A 22,809-nucleotide genomic window follows, 5' to 3' on the forward strand; every position below is an offset into this window, starting at 1 on the left:
TCTCCGGGTGCTCCGGTTTCCTCCCACAGTCCAAAGATGTGCAGGTTAGGTGGATTGGCCATGATAAATTGCCCTTAGTGTCCAAAATTGCCCTTAGTGTTGGGTGGGGTTACTGGGTTATGGGGATAGGGTGGAGTTGTTGACCTTGAGTAGGGTGCTCTTTCCAAGAGCCGGTGCAGACTCGATGGGCTGAATGGCCTCCTGCACTGTAAATTCTATGATTCTATGTAGCAAGTGGTGATGACCTATTGCCTACAAGGGTGGTGGATTTGGAGACGCTGAATAATTTCATAGGGAAATTGGATGTGCGCTTGTGGGAAATCAACTCGAGGGCTACAGGGGTAGAGAGAGGAGCTGGAACTGACTGGATTCGTAGAGAACTAGCAGGGACTCGATGGGCCAAATGGTCGTCTCCTGTGTCATTATGTCCCTATGATACATGATATAAAACACAACATGAACTGAAGAAAATATTTTATAGTCAGATTTAATGAGAAAGCTGTTAACTTTTAAAGTGACAGACACACATACAGAATAATCTTTGTGTTGATGTTTTCTAAATGGTTGAACGATTGACTTTTTAAGTTTTTATTGAGGAATCAAAACTATTATACAAAAACATTAATTTATGATATTGTGGTATTTATCTAGGGGGGTCGTTTCGCTCAGTTGGCTGGACAGCTGGTTCATGTTGTGGAGCGAAGTCAACAGTATGGATTCGAGAGCAACACCAGCAGCGTAGGATCAATTCTCATACTGGTTGAGATTATTCATTCCTTCTCAACTTTCCCTTGCTTGAGCTGTGGTGACCCTCATGTTAAATCACCACCAGTCAACTCGCTCTCTCAAAAGAGAAAATAGCCTATGGTCCTTTGTGACTGTGGCAACATTTACCATTTTTTATGGTATCTAAAGGTGGCAAGAAAAAAATTATACTTTTTCATACACCAGTCAAGAAATATGTATTTTCCTGCATTTGGTGATATCTCATACAAATTTATTTTTTGACCCTTGCACTGTTCTTCCTGAACTATCACACCCCTATACCTTTTCCCCAAACAATCGTACAACCTCAGACTTACATCGCATATATTAGATTTTTAATGTTATTTCTAAGTTACTCTATCAAAGAGGTTGCTCATATCATAAATAAAGCGTGATACCATGTGTGTCAAATAATATTCTGCATTATAACGTGGTATTGCATAATAAATAATATCGTACAGTGTATTCCTAAATAGTTTGATAGCTGTATTTATTCTTATATTTATTTATTTTAGAACTCACTCAGAAAAACTTGCTTGTTTAAAAAAAAATCTCCAACAATAATTAAAATCTGGAAGAATGAGATGCCACACCTGTGAAGGTTAATTTTCAGTGCCTGGGAGGTTGGCGATAATTAAGCCTTCTCTCGCTGGAAATTCACTTATTCTTCAGTGGTGAAAACCTAGCTTTTTCTGGCATGTTTAGTGGGCATCTATCATCATGTAAGTACAGCAATTTCACCCCCTTCCACCTGTTTCTGTGCATCTTCTCTTGGCATAATACTGGAGTAACGAAACCTTGGAGGAACAGGGTAATTCAAACAGCAGCTTCCTAATTTCTACATTAAACTCTGTATGCGTGAATGCCAAATTATTCTTTAATAACGGAAATTGCCGATAGCCTCACCACTATTTCTATTGCAAAATCCAGATCAATTTTATGACTAATTTGATTCATAATCTTGCTGACTTTTGCCCCCTCCAGACAAAATAAGTTTGCGAACCAAGCATTTTTCACAAAGAATATATCCCTTCCAATGCTTTAGTATATTCTGACACTATTGGAAAGGAACATGTGAAAATGCATTTCGCCAAGTGGTTAGCACAACCGCCTCACGGCGCTGAGGTCCCAGGTTCGATCCCGGCTCTGGGTCACTGTCTGTGTGGAGTTTGCACATTCTCCCCGTGTCTGCGTGGGTTTCGCCCCCACAACCCAAAAATGTGCAGAGTAGGTGGATTGGCCACGCTAAATTGCCCCTTAATTGGAAAAAATAATTGGGTAACCTAAATTTAAAAAAAAAAAGAAAATGCATTTCAATTTATTTACATTATGACAACTCAACAGTTCAGAATTAAATATATAAAGTAGTATGGAAGTACACTAGTCAGGATGATCATGGCTGTAGGTTAGCTGATATTGGATCATTGATGTGCCCTGCAGACTAAAGAGGTTGAAAGTAAATCAGTGTCTTAACATGATCCCATTAGAAAATTACATATATGTGCATATATCACGTGGTGTGGATGCATACAGGATTGATGTTGGTTGGGATGCTTTTCGTGGAATAAGAGCCGAGCAGTGCTCATTTTCTAAACTCACCTATGATATAAAACATAGAGCGAATTAAGCCTGTTTATCCAACGTAACTTGTTGATCCCCTCCATTTTAACTATCAATTTTTTTTAAAGAAGTACATTTATTAGGATTTTACATTTTAGAAACTGACACAAAAATGTTACATAGTAATACCATACATTTAAAAAAAAAACAAGGGAATCAGTATCCAACCCGCTCCCCCTGTAGGCAGTCTCCTGAGACACACCAGCAAGGAGGAGAACCAGCCAGCAGTCAATGTGGGGGAAATCACACCTACACCAGAGAAGAAAACAGGATGTCTACTAAATACAGCACTCAGCCCATCACCAAATCTCCATGCACCCGGGGAGCAAACCCAGCTTCCCCCCCCCCCCCCCCAACCCATCACAGGTGCCCTTAAAAAGGGGTACCTCCGATACTCGCAGACCACAGGAAACCAGACACAGTGCTGGGCCCAACTGTCTAAAAAGAGAACTCAGGAAATTATGTGTCCAGGATCTCCCAAACAACCCCAAAACCCACACCCCGTCGAGCCTGCAACCACACAAACCCATCTAGGGAAATGAACCACTCCCGCTAACACAAGGAGGGAAAGGATAATCGCACTAACCCCAGCCAGGAGGGGATTCCAGTCCAAGAGAATAAAAACCGTCACCCATCAATAGAGAGTTCTGGAAGGGAAGGTCGGCCCTCGTTCCCCTGTCACACAAGACCCTTCCACCCATTCCACCAGGCTAGACCGGAACCAGGACTAGCACACTGCTCACCCAGATGAAAAAAGGATGAAAGAAACCCCCAGGGAGGGCCACCCAACCGACTCATGGTAACCACTGTCATATAAAGGATACCAAGGCCTCTCATCTCAACCCTCAGCCAGGAATACCAATCCCACTTCAGTCTACTCTAATAACGGACAAGCTTAAATTCAAATCTAAAACAAAAACCCAAAACGAATTAACCATAATTGATGGGGCTGACCTCCGGTACAGTGAGGATGAACTAACCCCACCAACCCCAACCTTCTACCCATCTCCCTGCTCCGGCTCAACTCATCTTCCTTTTAAATGAGACAGCTGGTGATAACAAAGAACACCCCCTTCCCCCAATCACAGGGATTATAAGATAATATCAGACATAATTATAATTAGGAGTGAAACTGCACAAATCCCATTTGCTAAATCAGGGTAACCAACGGTAGAGACCATTACACCCATATTTCACACTCCCCTGTAGGAAAACAGCACCAAAAAAACAGCATCATGATCAACAGGGAGCAGTGTTCAGGATAACAGATGTTGCAGGGCAGTCCTCAGGATAAAGACAGCATCCCAGTCGCACAAAGAAAGCAAAGCCAAGGATAAAGCAGGATCAATGAGCAATCTTCAAGATCTCTCGAGGATTCCGACGATCGAAACTCAAGACATCATTATTTCCGCTGTGCCATTGCATCAGCAACCAGGCAACTTAGAGCTTGTGCCAGCCCGGGGGGGGGGGGGGGGGGGGGGGGGGAATTACTGGACCCCTCACAACGAGCATCAGGAGACAATACAGGACCAGTGATCGGTGGGCCAAACTGACTCCGGACCCTGAACGTTGTGCTCCATGGAATCTGATACACCCAGCCTCCAAATCAAAATTACTGAAACATGTCAGCCAATTTTCAAACTCACTCCGGAAACTCCTCCACCACCTCTCACCAGGGGCTGGACCCAGGGGTATACCCCGCTCAGTCTTCCTCCCCTTCAGGATGGATGACATACAGCAGGATCTCAACAAAACTGAGGTGGGCGCCCACCAGGGAAATTGCTCTTTCAAGTACAAGAACCTTTTCATGCGCCTCTATCGCCTCCATAAATGTACCTCACAACTCTTGGAAGTGAGCCCTGATGACCTGCACCACAGAACCAAGATTTTCAGCAGAGAAAATATCTCAGTTGGCAGCCATCATCCGATAGACGCAGCACCGCCAAGGCGAAATCCCACTCAACAGCAACTGCGACGCTGCAAGCAGGGCCCTATTCTAACCTACTCCAACCACCACAAACAAATGAGAATTTTAGCATTATATCTCGGCTCTTACTCGCAAAGACACCTACCAAACAGTTCCTGGCTCGTAGGACAAGCCATGTAACCCAAGAAAAGACAAATCTGAAATGTGCACTGGGAATCAAAAGACGGACGGGTAGAGCTGGAGCTTGTGAAAATGCTGTCACTCCCGTGCTCACATCACGTGACTCCCCATAACTTTCATTTTAATTGTGCCTTTTGCAATCTTAGAACGTTCATAGCGCTTCACTGCCAATTGTTTTCTAGTGTAGTCACTGTTGTGATGCGGGGAAATGTGCACATCAGTGCCCCAAAAACAGCAATAAAATGAACAAGCAACTAATTTGTTTTTGATTATGTTGGTTGTGGGATAAGTCTTCTGTACTTTGAACAGTGAGTGCATTAGAATCTTTTACATCCAGCGAAAAGGATATTGGGACCTTGATTGAACGTCGGATCCAATAGATGGGACTTTTGATGAAGCAGCACTCAAAATGTTAGCAAAGCTTGCTCAGGTCTCTGGATTTAAACCTATAATCTTCTCATTCAAAGGCATGAGTGTTACCACTGAGCCAAGGCCAACATCTATAATAGTCGTTTTTCCCTCTGACTTCCCTGAAAAGAATAAGGAATTGCTGATTTTTCTAAATACTGAAAGACTATCAGGAATGTGTAGAGCTGCATCACAGGAAGAGTTAACACCTGCAGAAAGTTTAATTTTGATGGGGAGGAGAAATTTATATGGAATTACTGACCAAGATCAGGTCATTCTATGTAGTTGGGCGCCGCTGTTGGGGGGGATGTTTGAGGACGCGGTGCGCTTCCAGAGGCAATGGGACAAGCATCTATTTTGTTGTTAAAATAGGATAAGGACCCAGTGAAGTGTGGATCATATCAGCCAATATCCCCGTTGAATGTGGATGCCAAAGTGTTGACATTTAGGTTGGAGGAGTGCCTTCCGCAGATGGTACGGAGGATCAGACGGGGTTTGTAAAGGGTAGGCAGTTGTCCTTACATGCACTTGTTAAATGTGGTGCTCTCCCCATCGGGGGGGGGGGGGGGGGGGGGGGGGGGAGCAGGATGTAATGGTGGCGCTGGAGAAGGCATTTGATCGAATAAAGTAGAATTATTGATGTTGGAGTGGTTTGGGATTGGGCCTAAGTTTGTGGTGTGGGTCAAGTTGTTGAATCAGGAACTGAAGGCGAGTGTTCGTATGAATGAGGTGAATTTGGGACATTTTTAGTTGCATAAAGCAGGGGTGCCCCATGTCCCCTCTTTTGTTTGCGCTGGTGATGGAGCCCTTGGCCATTGCGCTGAGGAGTCTGGATAAGTGGAGGGGAATAGTGAGGGGGAGGCTGGAGCATAGGGTTTCCCTGTATGCTGATGACCTTTTGTATATTTCCAACTCGGGTCCAACGGTGGGGCATATAATAGGGCTGCTTACGCGATTTTGGGCTTTTTCGGGATACAAATTGAATTTGGAAAAGAGCAAGTGCTTTCTGGACTCCCACCAGGAGTAGGAGTGGGTTTGGGGGGATTGCTGTTTCGTGTCACAACTACTCACTTTTTAAAAATTTAATGTACCCAATTATTTTTTTTCCAATTAAGGGGCAATTTAGCGTATTCAATCCACCTACCTTGCACATCTTTGGGCTGTGGGGGCAAAACCCACGCAGACACGGGGAGAATATGCAAACTCCACACGGACAGTGACCCAGAGCCTGGATCGAACCTGGGACCTCGGCGCCGTGAGGCAGCAGGGCTAACCCACTGCGCCACCGTGCTGCTCTCACAACTACTCACTTAAGGTATCTGGGGTGCAGCTGGCTCGGGATTGGCTCCGGCTCCGTAAATTGAATTTTATGAGCCTGATAGGCAGGGTCAAGGCCAATCTGTTGAGGTGGGACAACCTCCCCCTGTCATAAGCAGGCTGGGTGCAGGCAGTAAAAATTAATGTTTTGCCGCAGTTTTTGTCTTTATTCCAATGTTTACCGGTCTTCTTGCCGAAATCGTTTTTTATGGGGGTGGAATAGTTAATTTTGTTGTTTGTCTGGGCAGGTACGGTGGTGAGGATTCGGAAAACGTTGTTTCAGAGGGTGACAGGGGGTTTGGCTCTGCCGTATTTGATGTATTATTATTGATGGAAAATGGGTTGGAGTAGGGAGCTGTGGGTGAGGATAGAGGCAGAGTTGTTTAGGGGGTTGGAGCTGCAGGCGCTGGCGACAGTGTCGCTTACATTTGTCCTGGGAAATATTCGGGTAGTCTGGTAGTGGTCGCCACGCTGAAGAAATAGAGGCAGTTCCGGCAACATTTTAAGTTAGCGGTGGGGTCGGAGTTGATGCCAATCCAAGAAAATCATGTGTTTGAGCCGGCGAGATTGGACGCTAGGTTATGGGGATGGGGTGGGGGAGGAGGGGTGGCTGTGGTGGAAACGCAGGACTTATTTCTGGAAAGGCGGTTTGTTAGCTTGAGGAGTTGCCGGAAAAGTTTGGGTTCCACGTGCGGAGGCTTTTAGGTATATGCAGGTGCGGGATTTTGCCAGGAAGGTTTCCCCGACATTTCCGGTGAAGCCGCCCTCCTCGTTGTTGGAGGGGGTGTTGTCAGTCATGGGATTGGACTGGATTGGATTGGATTTGTTTATTGTCACGTGTACCGAGGTACAGTGAAAAGCATTTTTCTGCGAGCAGATCATTAAGGACATGGGAAGAAAAGGGAATAAAAGAAAATGCATAATAGGGAAAAGATTAGAACGAGTATAAGTTAAGTAAAAGTGGATCTGTTGGGGAGAGCTTGCAGAGAGTTGCCTGGCTCCGGGGCCATCTTCTGAATGGGTAGGAAGGGAGCTAATCTCGGCAATTTTTGGGAGGTTTCTGGTGGAGGATGCAGTGTCGTTGGAAGGGGTGCGACCAAGTGGGAGGGGGAGCTGGGGTTGACGCTGGAGGAGGGGTTATAGTGTGAGGTGTTGCGGATGATGAATGCTTCGGCCTTGTGTGAGACTGGGGTTAATACAGTCCAAGATGGTGTACAGGGCTCACCTGACGAGGTCACAGTTGAGCCTGTTGTTTGAGGGGTGGAGAATACTTGCAAGCGATATGGGAGGAGCACGGCCAACCATGTACATATGTTCTGGTCCTGCCTGGTGGAGAAATTTTGGAGGTCATTTTTCAGCACTCTGTCGGCGATCTTAGACTTGGAGCACAGACCCCTGGGGGCTATTTTGGGGTGTCGGTCCAGCCGGATCTGCAGACTGGTGTGATGGTGGATGTTTTCGGCTTTTCCCTGCTGATTGCTCACAGGCGATTCCTGTTGGAGTGGAGGTCAGCCTCTACACCCTGTGCCTCAGTGAGGCTGAAGGACCTGATGGGGTTCCTGTATCTTGAGAAGGTGAAGTTCAATTTAAGGGCGATTGAGGGGTAACATAAGAGAATTATGTTTGGGTTCCACGTGCGGAGGAGTTCATTCTGCACTTTAAAGAGTTGGTTGCTGTCAGCTGCTAAATGGCGGGGGGCCCGCAGAGGAGGGGAGTTGTCATCGAGAGAGTAGAGATATGGGGTTATTTTTCGAGACATGGGTGGGTTGGTTGGTAGAGTTGGGGTTCTTTTGGTATATTTTTTTTAATGTATAAAATGTTAAAAACTGAACAAAAATATTTTCATAAATTTCTCTAAGTCAGTTGTCCAAGTCTGCCTGTTACAAACAATTGGGTTGTGTTATCTTCCTGAATGACTCGACCTCATTGGATTCCTGTAGGTATGCATTTGTCGACTGAAGATAGTTTTGGGTAGAGAGCGATAAACCAGGGTCAGGGTGAACTGCAGTGATGCTTGTAAATTCAGTTAGTAATTTGTATTTTACATAAACAATTTTAGTGAATGTTTTGTACATTACCAGAATTAATAAGTAATTCTGATATATGGTGGTGGAGTCCATGGGAATTGTTTTAAATGAAAGAAAACAGTTGAGACTGTAAAAAAGCACATTAACAAATCAGCTGAAGAGACGCAGCAAACAAAAACACCGTGAAACAATATGATGTCCAAGAACAAGAACAGAGCATACTGGAAAGACTTGGCAGGTCTGGCAGCGTCTGTAAGGAGAGTAAACAGAGAAAACATTATTGTTTCAATGCAAGAACTCTGACTGCTTTTCTTAGAAGAGATTAACATACAATCATAGAATTGCTATAGTGTGGAAGGAAGCCATTCAGCCCATTAGGTTTAGAACATAGAACATAGAACGATACAGCGCAGTACAGGCCCTTCGGCCCACGATGTTGCACCGACATGGGAAGTCAAAAACTAAAGGCCATCTAACCTACACTATGCCATTATCATCCATATGCTTATCCAATAAACTTTTAAATGCCCTCAATGTTGGCGAGTTCACTACTGTTGCAGGTAGGGCATTCCACGGCCTCACCACTCTTTGTGTAAAAAACCTACCTCTGTCCTATATCTATTACCCCTCAATTTATGGCTATGTCCCCTCGTGCTAGCCACCTCCATCCGCGGGAGAAGGCTCTCACTCTCCACCCTATCTAACCCTCTGATCATTTTGTATGCCTCTATTAAGTCACCTCTTAACCTTCTTCTCTCTAACGAAAACAACCTCAAGTCCATCAGCCTTTCCTCATAAGATTTTCCCTCCATACCAGGCAACATCCTGGTAAATCTCCTCTGCACCCGTTCCAAAGCTTCCACGTCCTTCCTATAATGAGGTGACCAGAACTGTGCGCAATACTCCAAATGCGGCCGTACCAGAGTTTTGTACAGCTGCAACATGACCTCATGGCTCCGGAACTCAATCCCTCTACCAATAAAGGCCAACACACCATAGGCCTTCTTCACAACCCTATCAACCTGGGTGGCAACTTTCAGGGATCTATGTACATGGACACCGAGATCCCTCTGCTCATCCACACTGCCAAGAATTTTACCATTAGCCAAATATTCCGCATTCCTGTTATTCTTTCCAAAGTGAATCACCTCACACTTCTCTACATTAAACTCCATTTGCCACCTCTCAGCCCAGCTCTGCAGCTTATCTATGTCCCTCTGTAACCTGCAACATCCTTCCATACTGTCTACAACTCCACCGACTTTAGTGTCGTCTGCAAATTTACTCACCCAACCTTCTGTGCCCTCCTCTAGGTCATTTATAAAAATGACAAACAGCAACGGCCCCAGAACAGATCCTTGTGGTACGCCACTCGTAACTGAACCCCATTCTGAACATTTGCCATCAACCACCACCCTCTGTCTTCTTTCAACTAGCCAATTTCTGATCCACATCTCTAAATCACCCTCAATCCCCAGTATCTCGCTTATCTCCTCAGCCTCCACACACAACTTCCCACCACTGTCCTTGACTGGCCCTACTCTTACCCTAGTCATTCTTTTATTCCTGACATACCTATAGAAAGCTTTTGGGTTTTCCTTGATCCTACCTGCCAAAGACTTCTCATGTCCCCTCCTTGCTCATCTTAGCTCTCTCTTTAGATCCTTCCTCGCTTCCTTGTAACTATCAAGCGCCCCAACTGAAACTTCATGCCTCATCTTCACATAGGCCTCCTTCTTCCTCTTAACAAGAGATTCCACTTCTTTGGTAAACCACGGTTCCCTCGCTCTACCCCTTCCTCCCTGCCTGACTGGTACGTACTTATCAAGAACACGCAATAGCTGTTCCTTGAACAAGCTCCACATATCCAGTGTGCCCAACCCTTGCAGCCTACTTCTCCAACCTACACATCCTAAGTCATGTCTAATGGCATCATAATTGCCCTTCCCCCAGCTATAACTCTTGCCCTGCGGGGTATACTTATCCCTTTCCATCACTAACGTAAAGGTCACCGAATTGTGGTCACTGTTTCCAAAGTGCTCACCTACCTCCAGATCTAACACCTGGCCTGGTTCATTACCCAAAACCAAATCCAATGTGGCCTCGCCTCTTGTTGGCCTGTCAACATATTGTGTCAGGAAACCCTCCTGCACACATTGTACAAAGAACGACCCACCTAATGTACTCGAACTATATCTTTTCCAGTCAATATTTGGAAAGTTAAAGTCTCCCATAACAACTACCCTGTTACTTTCGCTCTTTTCCAGAATCATCTTCGCCATCCTTTCCTCTACATTCCTAGAACTATTAGGTGGCCTATAGAAAACTCCCAACAGGGTGACCTCTCCTTTCCTGTTTCTAACCTCAGCCCATACTACCTCGGAAGAAGAGTCCCCATCTAGCATCCTTTCTGCCACCGTAATACTGTCCTTGACTAGCAGCGCCACACCTCCCCCTCTTTTGCCCCCTTCTCTGAGCTTACTAAAACACCTAAACCCCGGAACCTGCAACAACCATTCCTGTCCCTGCTCTATCCATGTCTCTGAAATGGCCACAACATCGAAGTCCCAGGTACCAACCCATGCTGCCAGTTCCCCTACCTTATTTCGTATACTCCTGGCATTGAAGTAGACACACTTCAAACCACCTACCTGAACACTGGCAGCCTCCTGCGAAGTCAAATCTGTGCTCCTGACCTCTATACTCTCAATCTCCCGTACCCCAAAACTACAATCCAGGTTCCCATGCCCCTGCTGAATTAGTTTAAACCCCCCCAAAGAGCACTAACAAATCTCCCCCCCAGGATATTGGTGCCCCTCAGGTTCAGATGTAGACCATCCTGTCTATAGAGGTCCCACCTTCCCCAGAAAGAGCCCCAGTTATCCAGAAATCTGAATCCCTCCCGCCTGCACCATCCCTGTAGCCACGTATTTAATTGCTCTCTCTCCCTATTCCTCGTCTCACTATCACGTGGCACGGGCAACAACCCAGAGATAACAACTCTGTTTGTTCTCGCTCTGAGCTTCCATCCTAGCTCCCTAAAGGCCTGCCTGACATCCTTGTCCCCTTTCCTACCTATGTCGTTAGTGCCAATGTGGACTACGACTTGGGGCTGCTCCCCCTTAAGGACCCGGAAAACACGATCCGAGACATCACGTACCCTTGCACCTGGGAGGCAACATACCAAACGTGAGTCTCTCTCGCTCCCACAAAATCTCCTATCTGTGCCCCTGACTATTGAGTCCCCAATTACTAATGTTCTACTCCTTTCCCCCCTTCCCTTCTGAGCAACAGGGACAGACTCCGTGCCAGAGGCCCGTACCCCATGGCTTACCCCTGGTAAGTCCCCCCCCCCCCCCACAAGTATCCAAAACGGTATACTTGTTACTTAGGGGAACGGCCGCAGGGGGTCCCTGCACTGACTGCTTCTTCCCAGTCCCTCTTACATCTATCTCCAGTCTTTGGTGTAACTACTTCCCTGAAGCTCCTATCTATGACCCCCTCTGCCTCCCGAATGATCCGAAGTTCATCCAGCTCAAGCTCCAGGTCCCTAACACGGTTTTTGAGGAGCTGGAGTTGGGTGCACTTCCCACAGATTAAATCAGCAGGGACACTGACGGCGTCCCTCACCTCAAACATTCTGCAGGAGGAGCATTGTACTGCCTTCCCTGACATCACCTCTAGATTTAAAAAAAAACAAGAAAAATAAAAGAAAAAGAAAGGAAGAGCTTACCTGATATTCCCTCAAACCCTGCTCCCTCTGAAAGGTAAGCAAATTTAAAGGCACTCACTCACCTTCACGACAAGCCCCTGCTCCCGTTTCCCAACAACCGTGGGTTTTTTTTGGTTAGAGGAGGAGGTAGGATGGGAAACACTGACAAAGTGTTTCGGGTTTAACTGTCACTTGACAACAGCCCCTCCACAAACCACCTTCAACTTAGGCTGACCACACTGCACGTATGCAAATTTCCCCAGAACAGCTGATCAGTAGCTCTGCTCTGCTGCCCTCTGCTGGACTTAATGGACCGACCCTTTGAAGGAGTGCCCTACCCAGGCCCATTCTCCCAGCCGATCGTTGGAACCACGTAGCCCCACCTAACCTGCACATCCCTGGGCACTAAGGGGCAATTTAGCATGGCCAATCTACCTAACATGCACATGCCTTTGAATTATGAATTGACTGTACCTGCTGATTGTTGCTTATTTACTACATTGCATATCAAAACCTGTGGATTCCTTTCATAAATCCCAGAGGCTGCCTTCCTATGATCCTTTCTACAAAGTGCTCTGACACATCTATAAATTATTTTGACACGGGTGATATGAGAAAATCAATACCAGTTTATCAGGTGTCATCAAGTGGACGTTCATGCTAGTTGGCCTGATATAAGACCTCTTCAAGAGCTGTGTAATTGAATAGGGCTGAAGCCATGAAAATGCCGACTGCCAACTGACACTAATAAATATCCTTTCAGCAGGTTTGCTGCAGCCACGTTTGATACGTACACTGAACGCCAAATCACAACTCGCCCGAGACTCTTTTTTCAGAAGGAGGCCCACTTCTTGCTCGGAACTGTTATCAAGTGCTTGCGACTATTTTTTGCGTTGCCTTTGGTTCTGTTTACCTTGACTGCTTATTTTACAGTCCTGTTATCAAAAGAAGATCTGGAGACCAGGGTGAGATTATAATGGAAAAATACACCTGAAGCAATATTTGGCTGTTGTCTTCTCAAAAAAATTTGGCTGTTGTCTTGTATCAGTTTAGTGAGTTGAAGCAAAATTCAATATTAGCCATTTCAGTCACTGACTATTTAAATTTACATATCCAGAATTCCATTAAGTCCACCTCAAATAAATGATTTAGCTCAGTTAGATGTTACATCACTAACTATGCTGACAGTGTTGATCCATGAGTGTGAGAAGATCTGTGAAGGTCTTTCTAACGGCTGAAGGAATGTGCGAAGTGTGGACACCAGTCAGATATTCTGCAGTGGTAACATCAGTTTTAGTGTCATTGTAGCTAATTATCTCATTATCATACTGTAAAGTTATCTGCTGTGCTCAAACGATGGAATAAATGAGTTAAGTTAATTAAAGAATTATAGTGGTTAACTGAATGGATAGAAGTCATGTTGCCCTGACCATCGAAGGAGAAGCAAAATATTGTGATCTAGCAACACTTACATTACTTAATGTCATTGCGACTATTGTAAGTAATGTGATAAAATAGGCTGTTAAACAGCTTAATTTTCAGTGTATAAATTTATCACAGGTATTTCCTTGTGAGGTAGGAACAAAGATGACATTGCTCTTTCCTGCTGGTTCCTTTGCTCTTCCTGGAGTCTCTGGATGTGAACGGTTAAGTGAGCCAATGCTACTCCGAGCTTGCTGCTGGCAAATATTTTTCTCTCTTCCTCTGCGAGGTGCCGAGCTTCTCGTCTAATGTAATTGGGATGAGATTCAGAACTTAAGTATATTGCTGTTCAGGAGCTTGGCCGAGTTTTATAGCACGTACCATGTTATCCAGGAAAGAATCATACTGGATGCTATTGCCTTCATATTCAACATCAGATTAATAATTGACTCCAATCGATCATGCTTTCTAGATTTGTTTTACTGATTTTGATATGGTGAACTATTCGTGTGCAAAACCTAATTGTTTTGATGTGCAATTGGGGAGGGAGAGATAACTTCATAATTTGCAAATTCTACAAAACTTAGGAAAGTAGTAAGCAATGTGGGGATAGTGGCAGGCATCAGGAGGACATAGATGGATGAAATGGGTAAACAACAGCTAGATTAAATTTAATGCAGAGAAGTGTGAAGTGATACACTTTGGAAAGAAAAAGAAAGGGTGGTTATATAAACTATATGGAACAGTTTTAAAGGAAGAGCGCGCAATCAGTGGGACCTGGGGATGCACACAAATCTTGAAAGATGGTAGGACAAGTTGATGAAGTTGCCGAAAGCATGTGGAATCCATGGCTTTATGTGTAGAGCACAAAAACCATGAAATTATACTAAACCTTTATAAATCTCTGGATGGATCTCAGCCGATATTGTGTACATTTCTGGGCACCATGTTTTAGAAAGGATGTCAAGGTCCTAGAGGTGTCACAAAGGGGACTTACTGGAATGGTACTGGGGATGATGGGCTTAGCATAAATTTTGACTCTGACATGCTGGCTGTGATGTAATTCCTGTTGACTTTGGAAGGTTTCAATGTTGGGTCATGCAAATGAAATCCGAGATTTAGAATCCTGCTGACAAAACTGGCACATCCCTAGATCAAATTAATTACCATGGTGAGTTTCCACTCATTTGCAGGCTTTCAATGAGGCTATTAAAATTAAACATTTTTTTTAGATTCATGCGCACATTTTAATGCAAAAAGTATTAACTCCGAAAACATTTCTCTAATGCGCTACTACATGGACAATTTTATTCATATAATTATGCAAATTAGACTGAACAGTAACTTGAGCCATAAAATAAATTCGGAAAACCGATGAAATTTGTGCCCGGACTGCTTCCAAAGCAGAAACTCTACCCCTAAATATTTAATCTATTTTAGATGTTGTACTTCACCATGTTAACATAAAATTTCATACACCGCACTTAGAAAGTTGATAACAATGTCAGTATTACGCTGAGAATTTACAGTGCTTACACTTTTTAAGTATTTGCGTTTAGGATGCGGTTGAGCTTGGCATCACTTAATTTACTGCCCATCCTGAGTTGCCCTGAGGTCACATTGGACTTTCTCCTTGAACTGTGCTAGATTGTTAGTCGCTTTAATCTAGCACTAATTGTGCTAGATTAAAGCGACCAAGATATTGGCCCAGGAGTGGTAAGGGAACATTGATATACATGCAAGCTAGGCTGGAGTATGACTTGGGAGGGGAGCTTGGAGGTGATGGTGTTTCCACAACATTGCTCCCCTTCTGCTCCTTGGTGATAGAGGGAGGGGTAAGGGACAAAGTTGCTATCAAAATAAGTCGCTTATTTGCATCCTGTGGATTGTATATACTGCATCCAGTATGGTGAATATTGATACCAGTGGTGGAGATACCATTCATTAGAACCATTTTGTCCAAAATTGTGTCGGACGTTTTTGAGTATTTGGGGGCTGCACTTTTTCTTTCTGCTTTTCTTCCAATTCGGCCTTTAAAAAAAACTTCTATCCTTCCTTTCACTATTTTGCAGGATGCTTAGTTCATTGCATCAGAAGATCTGCATGAGCTTGTTTCAGATTTAGAACCATAGAATTCCTACAGTGCCGAAAGAGGCTATTTGGCCTATCAGGTCTGCACAGTCCCTCTGAAAGAGCACCCTACCTAGACCCACTCCCTCGTACTATCCTCATAACCCCACCTAACCTGCACATCCTTGGATACTGAAGGTCAATTTAGCATGGCCAATCCACCTAACCTGCACATCTTTGGACTTGGGGGGGAAACAGGAACTCCCAGAGGAGACCCCCACAGACACGGAGAGAACAGACAATCTCCACAAAGGCAGTCACCCAAGGCTGGAATTCAACCTGCATCCCTGCAGCTGTGAGATAGGAGTACTAACTACTGTGCCACCGTACTGGCCGCGTGCTGGTAAACTTGTCCTGCAGGGAAAGCCTATATCAGATATAAAGAGTGGACTTTAATTCAACTTCCAATTAGATCAGCACTTTTTTCAGCTTGTGATTATTATGGTTTATCGTTCTGTTATTATTTGCTGCTTTTCTCACAGGTTGGTGACAACATTATTTCCCCTTTCTTGAAGCTATTCTACTTATTTGTTTATGGAATGCGGATACACTGCCATTGTGAAATGGGAGAATGTTGTCATTGAAGTTGCCCAACTTCAAATTCCCCAAATTGAGCTCCTGATCTCACCTGTGTCACTGGCATTGGGACAAGTGCAGAGTTATTTCCACCTTCTTTGAAAAACAGTGAATGATTGGGGAGATCTGAAGAGTGGAAACGTTGGGATAAATGTTCATCTTCACCACTCGGGTGGCATTTCAACGGAACAAATCATACCCATGGGGGCCGGTTAAGCTCACTTGACTAGACAGCTGTTTTGTGATGCCGAGCAAGGCGAACAGCGTGGGTTCAATTCCTGTACCGGCTCGGGTTATTTTTGAAGCCTGCCTTCTCAACCTTGCCCCTCGCCTGAGTTGTGGTGATCCTCAGGTTAAATCACCACGAGTCAGCTCTCCCCCTCAAAGGTCATGGTCATCTGGGACTATGGCTACATTACCTTACCTTACCCTACCCATGATCGTACTCCATTGTTGAATTGAAAATGTTTTCCATAACTATAACCACTTCACACATTCAAGGCATACCTTTTACTGCATTATCTCCGAAATGTGAAAAAAATGGAGTACTTTAATTTTCAAAATGACACATCTTCAGAATGAGCATATTCTGTATATTGTTTTATACTCCATTTTAATCAGTTGGATACTCAGCACTGATTGTTCCCATTTTGAAAATTCTTTGTCTGCAGGATAGCGACAACCTGTGGTGGGATGCCTTTGCTACAGAGTTTTTTGAAGATGATGCGACATTAACACTGTCATTCTGCTTGGAAGATGGACCAAAGAGATACAGTAAGAGTCCTTTTTATCTGACTTACACTAACTAGTATCAATGTTCTGAAGTGTTCTTTGAGATAGCAAATTTGAAGGCAAAAGAAACCTGCCTGTTAGTCATTTGATCCACCATCAGAATGTTATTATTTTTACTCCCATTGCTTGTTGTCGTTAAGCCACAATTCTAATTTTGTTATAATGTGGATAAGGGGTTCACCTGTAATCATGAACATTCATATATCATTCAGCAAATTTATGTCTGTTTCATGCAATTTTCAAAATAATAGTTAAAATAGAACCAGTTTTCCAATATCAATATTAAGAATAGTCTATGGAAAAGCAATTAATGATTTTGTTCAGCAACCAAGTAAGTTAAAGTGGTTTTGGGATTGGAATGGCTTATTTGAGATGTAAAAAAAATTAATTGTCAGTCATTGGAATGGATCATTCTAATCTTTGAGTGCCAACGTTATCTCAACCAACCTAACCAGTTTGCAGTTTCAGCCAAATAGCAAAAGTATTCAATTATGAGATGACAAAGAAACTTCTCTTTTTATGTATTACAAAAAGCTTATGGTGGTACAACACTCGCTGTTATATTAAATGATGAACATCCATGCAGTTTAGGGAAATGTTTGTGTTCCCCAGTTCCATTTTGCCAGTGCTGTACCATGATGAGGTGCCCCAACCACCTTTCCTCCCGCAACTTCAATGTAAAACATGGATTCAAATCTGTTGCACAATTCAACAAAGCATTACATGGGTTTTGGAATTTTTTTGTTTTAAAACAGCGAATTTTTTGAAAATTCATTTCCAGGATGCGGGCATCGCTGGCTAGGCCAACATTTATTACCCATCCCCAGTTGTCCTTGAGAAGGTGGTGGGATGGTGACTTGCCTTCTTGAACCACTGCACTTCCTGAGGTGCAGATACCCCCACGGTGCTGATAGGGAGGGAGTGCCAGGATTTTAACCCAGCGTCAGTGAAGGAACAGCGACATATTTCAAAGTCAGGAGAGTGAGTGACTTGGAGGGGAACTTCTAGATGGTGGTGCTTTCAGGGACCTTCTACTCTTGCCCTTTTAGATGGAAGCGGTTGTAGATTTGTAATGTGCTGTCTAGGGAACCTTAGTGCGTTCCTGCAGTGCATCGTGCAGATAATGCACATTGCTGCTTATTGGTGATGGAGGAATTGAATGTTTGTGGAAGGGGTAGCAATCAAGCAGGCTGCTTTGTCCTGGATGATGACGCACTTCTTAAGTTGGAGCTGTAGTCATGCAGACAAATGAAGAGTATTCAATTACACTCCTGACTTGTTTCTTGTAGATGGTTGACAGGCTTCGGTGGGTCAAGAGGTACGTTACTCGCTGCAAGATTCCTAGCCTCTGACCTGCTCTTGTAGCCACAGTAGGTATATGGCTCGTCCAATTCAGTTTCCAGTCAATGGTAACCCCAAGATGTTGATAGTGGGGGATTCAGTGATGGCAATGTAATTGAATGTCAAGGGTAATGGTTCGATATCCTCTTGTAAGAGATGGTCATTGACTAGCACCTATGTGGTGCATATGTTACTTGCCACTTGTCAGCCCAAGCCTGGAAATTGTCCAGGTCTTGCTGCAATGTGTCATTTATTAAATGTATAATTTAATTCTAATTATTGTACTCTCAGTATCTTGTGTGTTGTGCATTTTGAACTTGGAAGTAAATCTTGAGCCTATACACAATGAAATTATATCAGTGTATCTTAGCCCTTTGAAGGAGGCAGTAAAATATAGTGACCAGTCCACATAATCTTCAATAACCAGCGCTCAGTATATTCCACGTTTGCAGTTAATTCAGTCTGTTTATTGCAAAAGCATTAGGGCAAAGCCAACTGTTTTCTTGTACTATATCCAATTATCTCCTCAGCCAGAAATGGTCAATTTCACCAACTGATCGCTTGTACAATCAAAAAAAACATTTTCTCCCAAATTGCCAACAGTGTTTTCTGATAATCAGTGAGCAGCATCAAAGTGACTGTAATTATGTCAAATGATGGCTACGGCATAGCACCGGGATAGGTGATGGAGAATCAGCATGTATTTGCAAGCTAACTCCATGTCTACTGTGAGATTGCCACACACACTTAGGCAGTCTGGCTCCTCAAGACCCAGAAATAAGCCGGAATGAGGAGGGGCCTATCGAGGACACAGAATGTGCATCTGTATTCGGCCAGTCATATTGGACATCTGAGTGGCTGCTTTATGCCTATAAGCTTGTTTTATGGTTCTTAATGAATACTTTGTGTCATTCTTCTCAAAATGAGGGAGGCAAGGGAAATATTGGGATGAGATAGTCTTTGCCATGTTTTGCAAAGTGTCATCTCCGGCGGGAAAAGCAGAAGGTCAGCTACTGGGTTTTCTCACCGTATTTTTAAAATGATTGAGAAAAAATGGTAAGAAGAGCTTGCCCCGCCAGCAACTTGGGTTTCTAAAAGATCGGGTGTCCCAACTTAAAAAAAAGTAATAGACACCGCCCCCCCACCAGTCATGATCCTCTTTGTCCGGAGACTGTATTCAAATGTGCGCCTCCTGCGGGTTCTGCTTCCCGGCTGCAAGTTGTGAAGGACCTGCCATAATTCATGTTGGGTTTGGACTGGCGCGTGAGGAGAACTTTCAGTACATGCTGGTGTGAAGAAGGTCTTTCCGACCTTTCCGACAGCGCCCACCTCCTCGCTGTCGGAGGAGGTGCTGTCAGTGAGGGGGCTGAAAGGGGAGGATCGTCTTGGCAATTTATGGGAGGATTCTGGAGGAGGATAAGTGTCCATGAAGTTGGAATAAGGATAAGTGGGAAGAGGAGTTGGAGGCGGCATTAGAGGAGGGGTTGTAGTGTGAGGTGCTGTGGAGAGTGAATGCCTCAACCTCGTGTGTGAGTCTATGGCTGATTCAGCTGAAGGTACACAGGGCGCACCTGACGAAGTTAAGAATGAGCTGGTTGTTTGAGGGGGTAGAGGGCATCTGTCAGCGGTGTGGGAGGGGCCCTGCTAACCATGTGCATATGTTCTCGTCTTGCCCAAAGCTGGAAAAGTTTTGGAGGTAATTTTTTAGCACCATGTCCGAGGTCTTGTATGTAGACATGGAGCCCGATTCCCTGGGGGCCATATTTGGGGTGTTGAACCTGCCCAAGTTGCAGATGGGAGTGGGGGCAGATGTTTTATCATTCGCCTCACTGATTGTTCGCAGTCAGGTTCTGTTGGGGTGGAGGTTAGCTTCTCCATTCTGTGCCTCAGGTTGGCTGGGGGACCTGATGGAGTTATTCTTGCTGGAGAAGGTGAAATTTGCTGCAAGCTAGGGGGGAGGGGGTTCTTTTTGTGTTGGAGTTTAATATGTTGGTTATGTTTTTTGTTAGTGTAAAATGTAGAAAATAGGAATAAAAATACTTTTTTAAAAAATGATTCACGTTGGCGTGAATAGACAATTTAACATAATCTTTATCATCACCAGTAGGCTTACATTAACACTGCAATAAAGTTACTGTCAAAAGGGAAAAGCCCCTAGTCGCCACACTCCGGAGCCTGTTCGGGTACACGGAGGAAGAATTCAGAATGTCCAAATGACCTAACAGCATGTCTTTGGGGACTTGTGGGAGGAAACCGGAGCACCCGGAGGTAACCCACGCAGACGCAGGGAGAACATGGAGGTCCATCAGGCGTAAAGGGCTGATAACTATATTTGAGTTGATGCAAATGGGGATCCTGACGATTTAGGCCACAAATCCCATTAAATCATTGGCGGGGGTAAATGCCCCCAGCGTACAATCCGTTGCGGGATTCAGGTGCAATTTTCTGTGCCATCTCTTCCCCCGCGCCTCCCCAAAAATGGGAGTGAAAAATGTTTCCCAGTGTAAGAGGAAATATGAAAGGGATTAGCATCTTTGATAGTCGATAACTTGCCAGATTGGCTGAAATGTATCCTTGGCTGCTAATAGATGCTAGGGAGGAAATTGGGATGGCTGTGACCATTTTACAATCCTCCCTGGCTGTGGATGCTGGAATGTGTCATTGCTTGAAAAAAATGAGGAAGTAATTAACTCATCTCCATGGTGGGCAAATTATTGAAAAGGTTCTGAGAGAGACTATAAATCGTCATTTGGAAAGGCCTAAATTAATCAAGAGCAGTCTGCAAGGATTTGCTTGGGGACATTTCTGCCCGATGAACTTGATTAAATTTTTTGAGGAGGTAACAAGTCGGATTGATGCGGATAGAATGTTTGACGTGTCCTGCATGGATTTTAGCAAAGCTTTCCTCAGCATGCTTCATAGCAGACTAACTGAAAAAGTAAACGCCCATGCGATCCAAGGAAAAGTGGTAAGTTGGATCCAAAATGGAATGTGTCAAAAAGCAAAGTGTTAATGGTGTATTTTTCTGACTGCGCTGCAGGTAGGGACAATAATAAGTCGATTGCTGTACGTGGTACACTTAAGGGACATGATTTAGAAGTTTACAGATGATATGAAAATTGGACAGATGTTTGAGTGAGAGGCAGAAAGTGAAGACTGCAGGAAGATGTCAAAGGACTGGTCAGGTGGGCAGAATGTTGCTATTTTTCTAAAATGGATATGGTACAAGCTGATTTCTAGGCCGCAGTGTCAACTACAACTTCGGTGGAAATGTGGTGATAAGTCATACCCATCATTTTTGAACAAATCGATCCCCTTTGTGCCGGGCGGGAGGCCTGACAATCTCCCCCAGTGTGTTTAAAATGTCAGCATTATCAACCCTCTGTCTCCAACAGCTTACATACACAGGAAATTCTGTAACATTTGTACTGGAGAAGTCAAAATTATACTGCGTTTTTAATTTTGTAAATTAGGTCTGATATGAATAATAGGACATCAGAGTGGATAATGCTTGTAAATTATTAAAGAGAAAAGAGCCCAATATTTATATTTTGTGCATAATCCACTCGTTTATTAGGATAAAAGTTAAACAAACATTTCCATAGAAACCCTGCAGTACAGAAGGAGGCCATTCGGCTGATCGTGTCTGCACCGACCCTCTGAAACAGCTCCCGCCCTATCCCCGTAACTCCGCGCATTGATCATGGTCAATCCGCCTAACCTGCTCGTTTAATGGACGCACAGCTGATTCTTTGCAGGGATATGATTGAACTCTTAGCTTCAATGTGGTTTTTTTTTGTTGATTTTATTGAAAAACACATAGTAATTTACAGAGGTTCAGGTTGTGTGTATTTAAAGAATAAATTGGAGGGAAATAAAAAGCAAACTGATAAATGAGGTTTTTATTTCATGACCTTGTCGTGAAATGATTAAAAATGAAATCGTCCTTGACCAGTGTTAACTAGTTCAGTGACTGAGCAAGTCAAATTTCATTTTTCATGTGACAATTCTCGACTTGTTTGTGTTTAGTGAAACTCATTTGCAATTAGGATCATAAAAAAACATCAATTTTGTGGCTTTTCTATAGGATTCTGTTGTTGTCTTATGTATCTATAACTTTCTTCATTTTTCTGTGGCTTTGGACATGAAACATCTTGCTGAAAGGAAACAATTACTATATGATAATGAGCTCACCTTTGCGAATGTTCTGATTAAGAATACTTGACAACCTCATCCCCATTTAAACTTTTAAATCTCACCTCTTCCTAAGTGGATCGAAAGTCAGTTGTTGAATCATGTAATTTTTGTTACTGAGGGCTCAGATCCTAGAATTCGCCCATTATCAGGCTCTACTCCAAATGGCAGCTTTAGATAATTGGTAAATATGGCCAATCCAATGAAGGCAACAAGCTGTTTCTTTAAACAAAATTTCCACTTAGAAATAAGTCTATTTGTTTAAAAGCTACAAAACAGCCAGAACAAGGTAGGACCAATGGAATGTTCCTTTAACATTGCAGTCATAGGGCAGCACGGTGGCCTAGTGGTTAGCACATCTGCCTCACGGCGCCGAGGTCCCAGGTTCAACCCCGGCT

The 22,809-nt window shown here is 43.9% G+C and overlaps 1 protein-coding gene across 14 annotated transcripts in view; it reads left to right on the forward strand.

The window, feature by feature from the left end:
• Window positions 1–22,809, forward strand: part of LOC119963054 (LIM domain-binding protein 2) — a 659,146-nt gene that overhangs the window by 360,094 nt on the left and 276,243 nt on the right. For all 14 annotated transcript variants that reach the window (XM_038791570.1, XM_038791569.1, XM_038791573.1 and 11 more), the window contains one exon: window positions 16,756–16,858. In XM_038791570.1, the coding sequence (XP_038647498.1) occupies window positions 16,756–16,858 (103 nt within the window). The remainder of the gene's footprint in view (window positions 1–16,755; window positions 16,859–22,809) is intronic.

Source organism: Scyliorhinus canicula, chromosome 3 (genome assembly GCF_902713615.1).
Source record: "Scyliorhinus canicula chromosome 3, sScyCan1.1, whole genome shotgun sequence".
Taxonomy (NCBI): domain Eukaryota; kingdom Metazoa; phylum Chordata; class Chondrichthyes; order Carcharhiniformes; family Scyliorhinidae; genus Scyliorhinus; species Scyliorhinus canicula.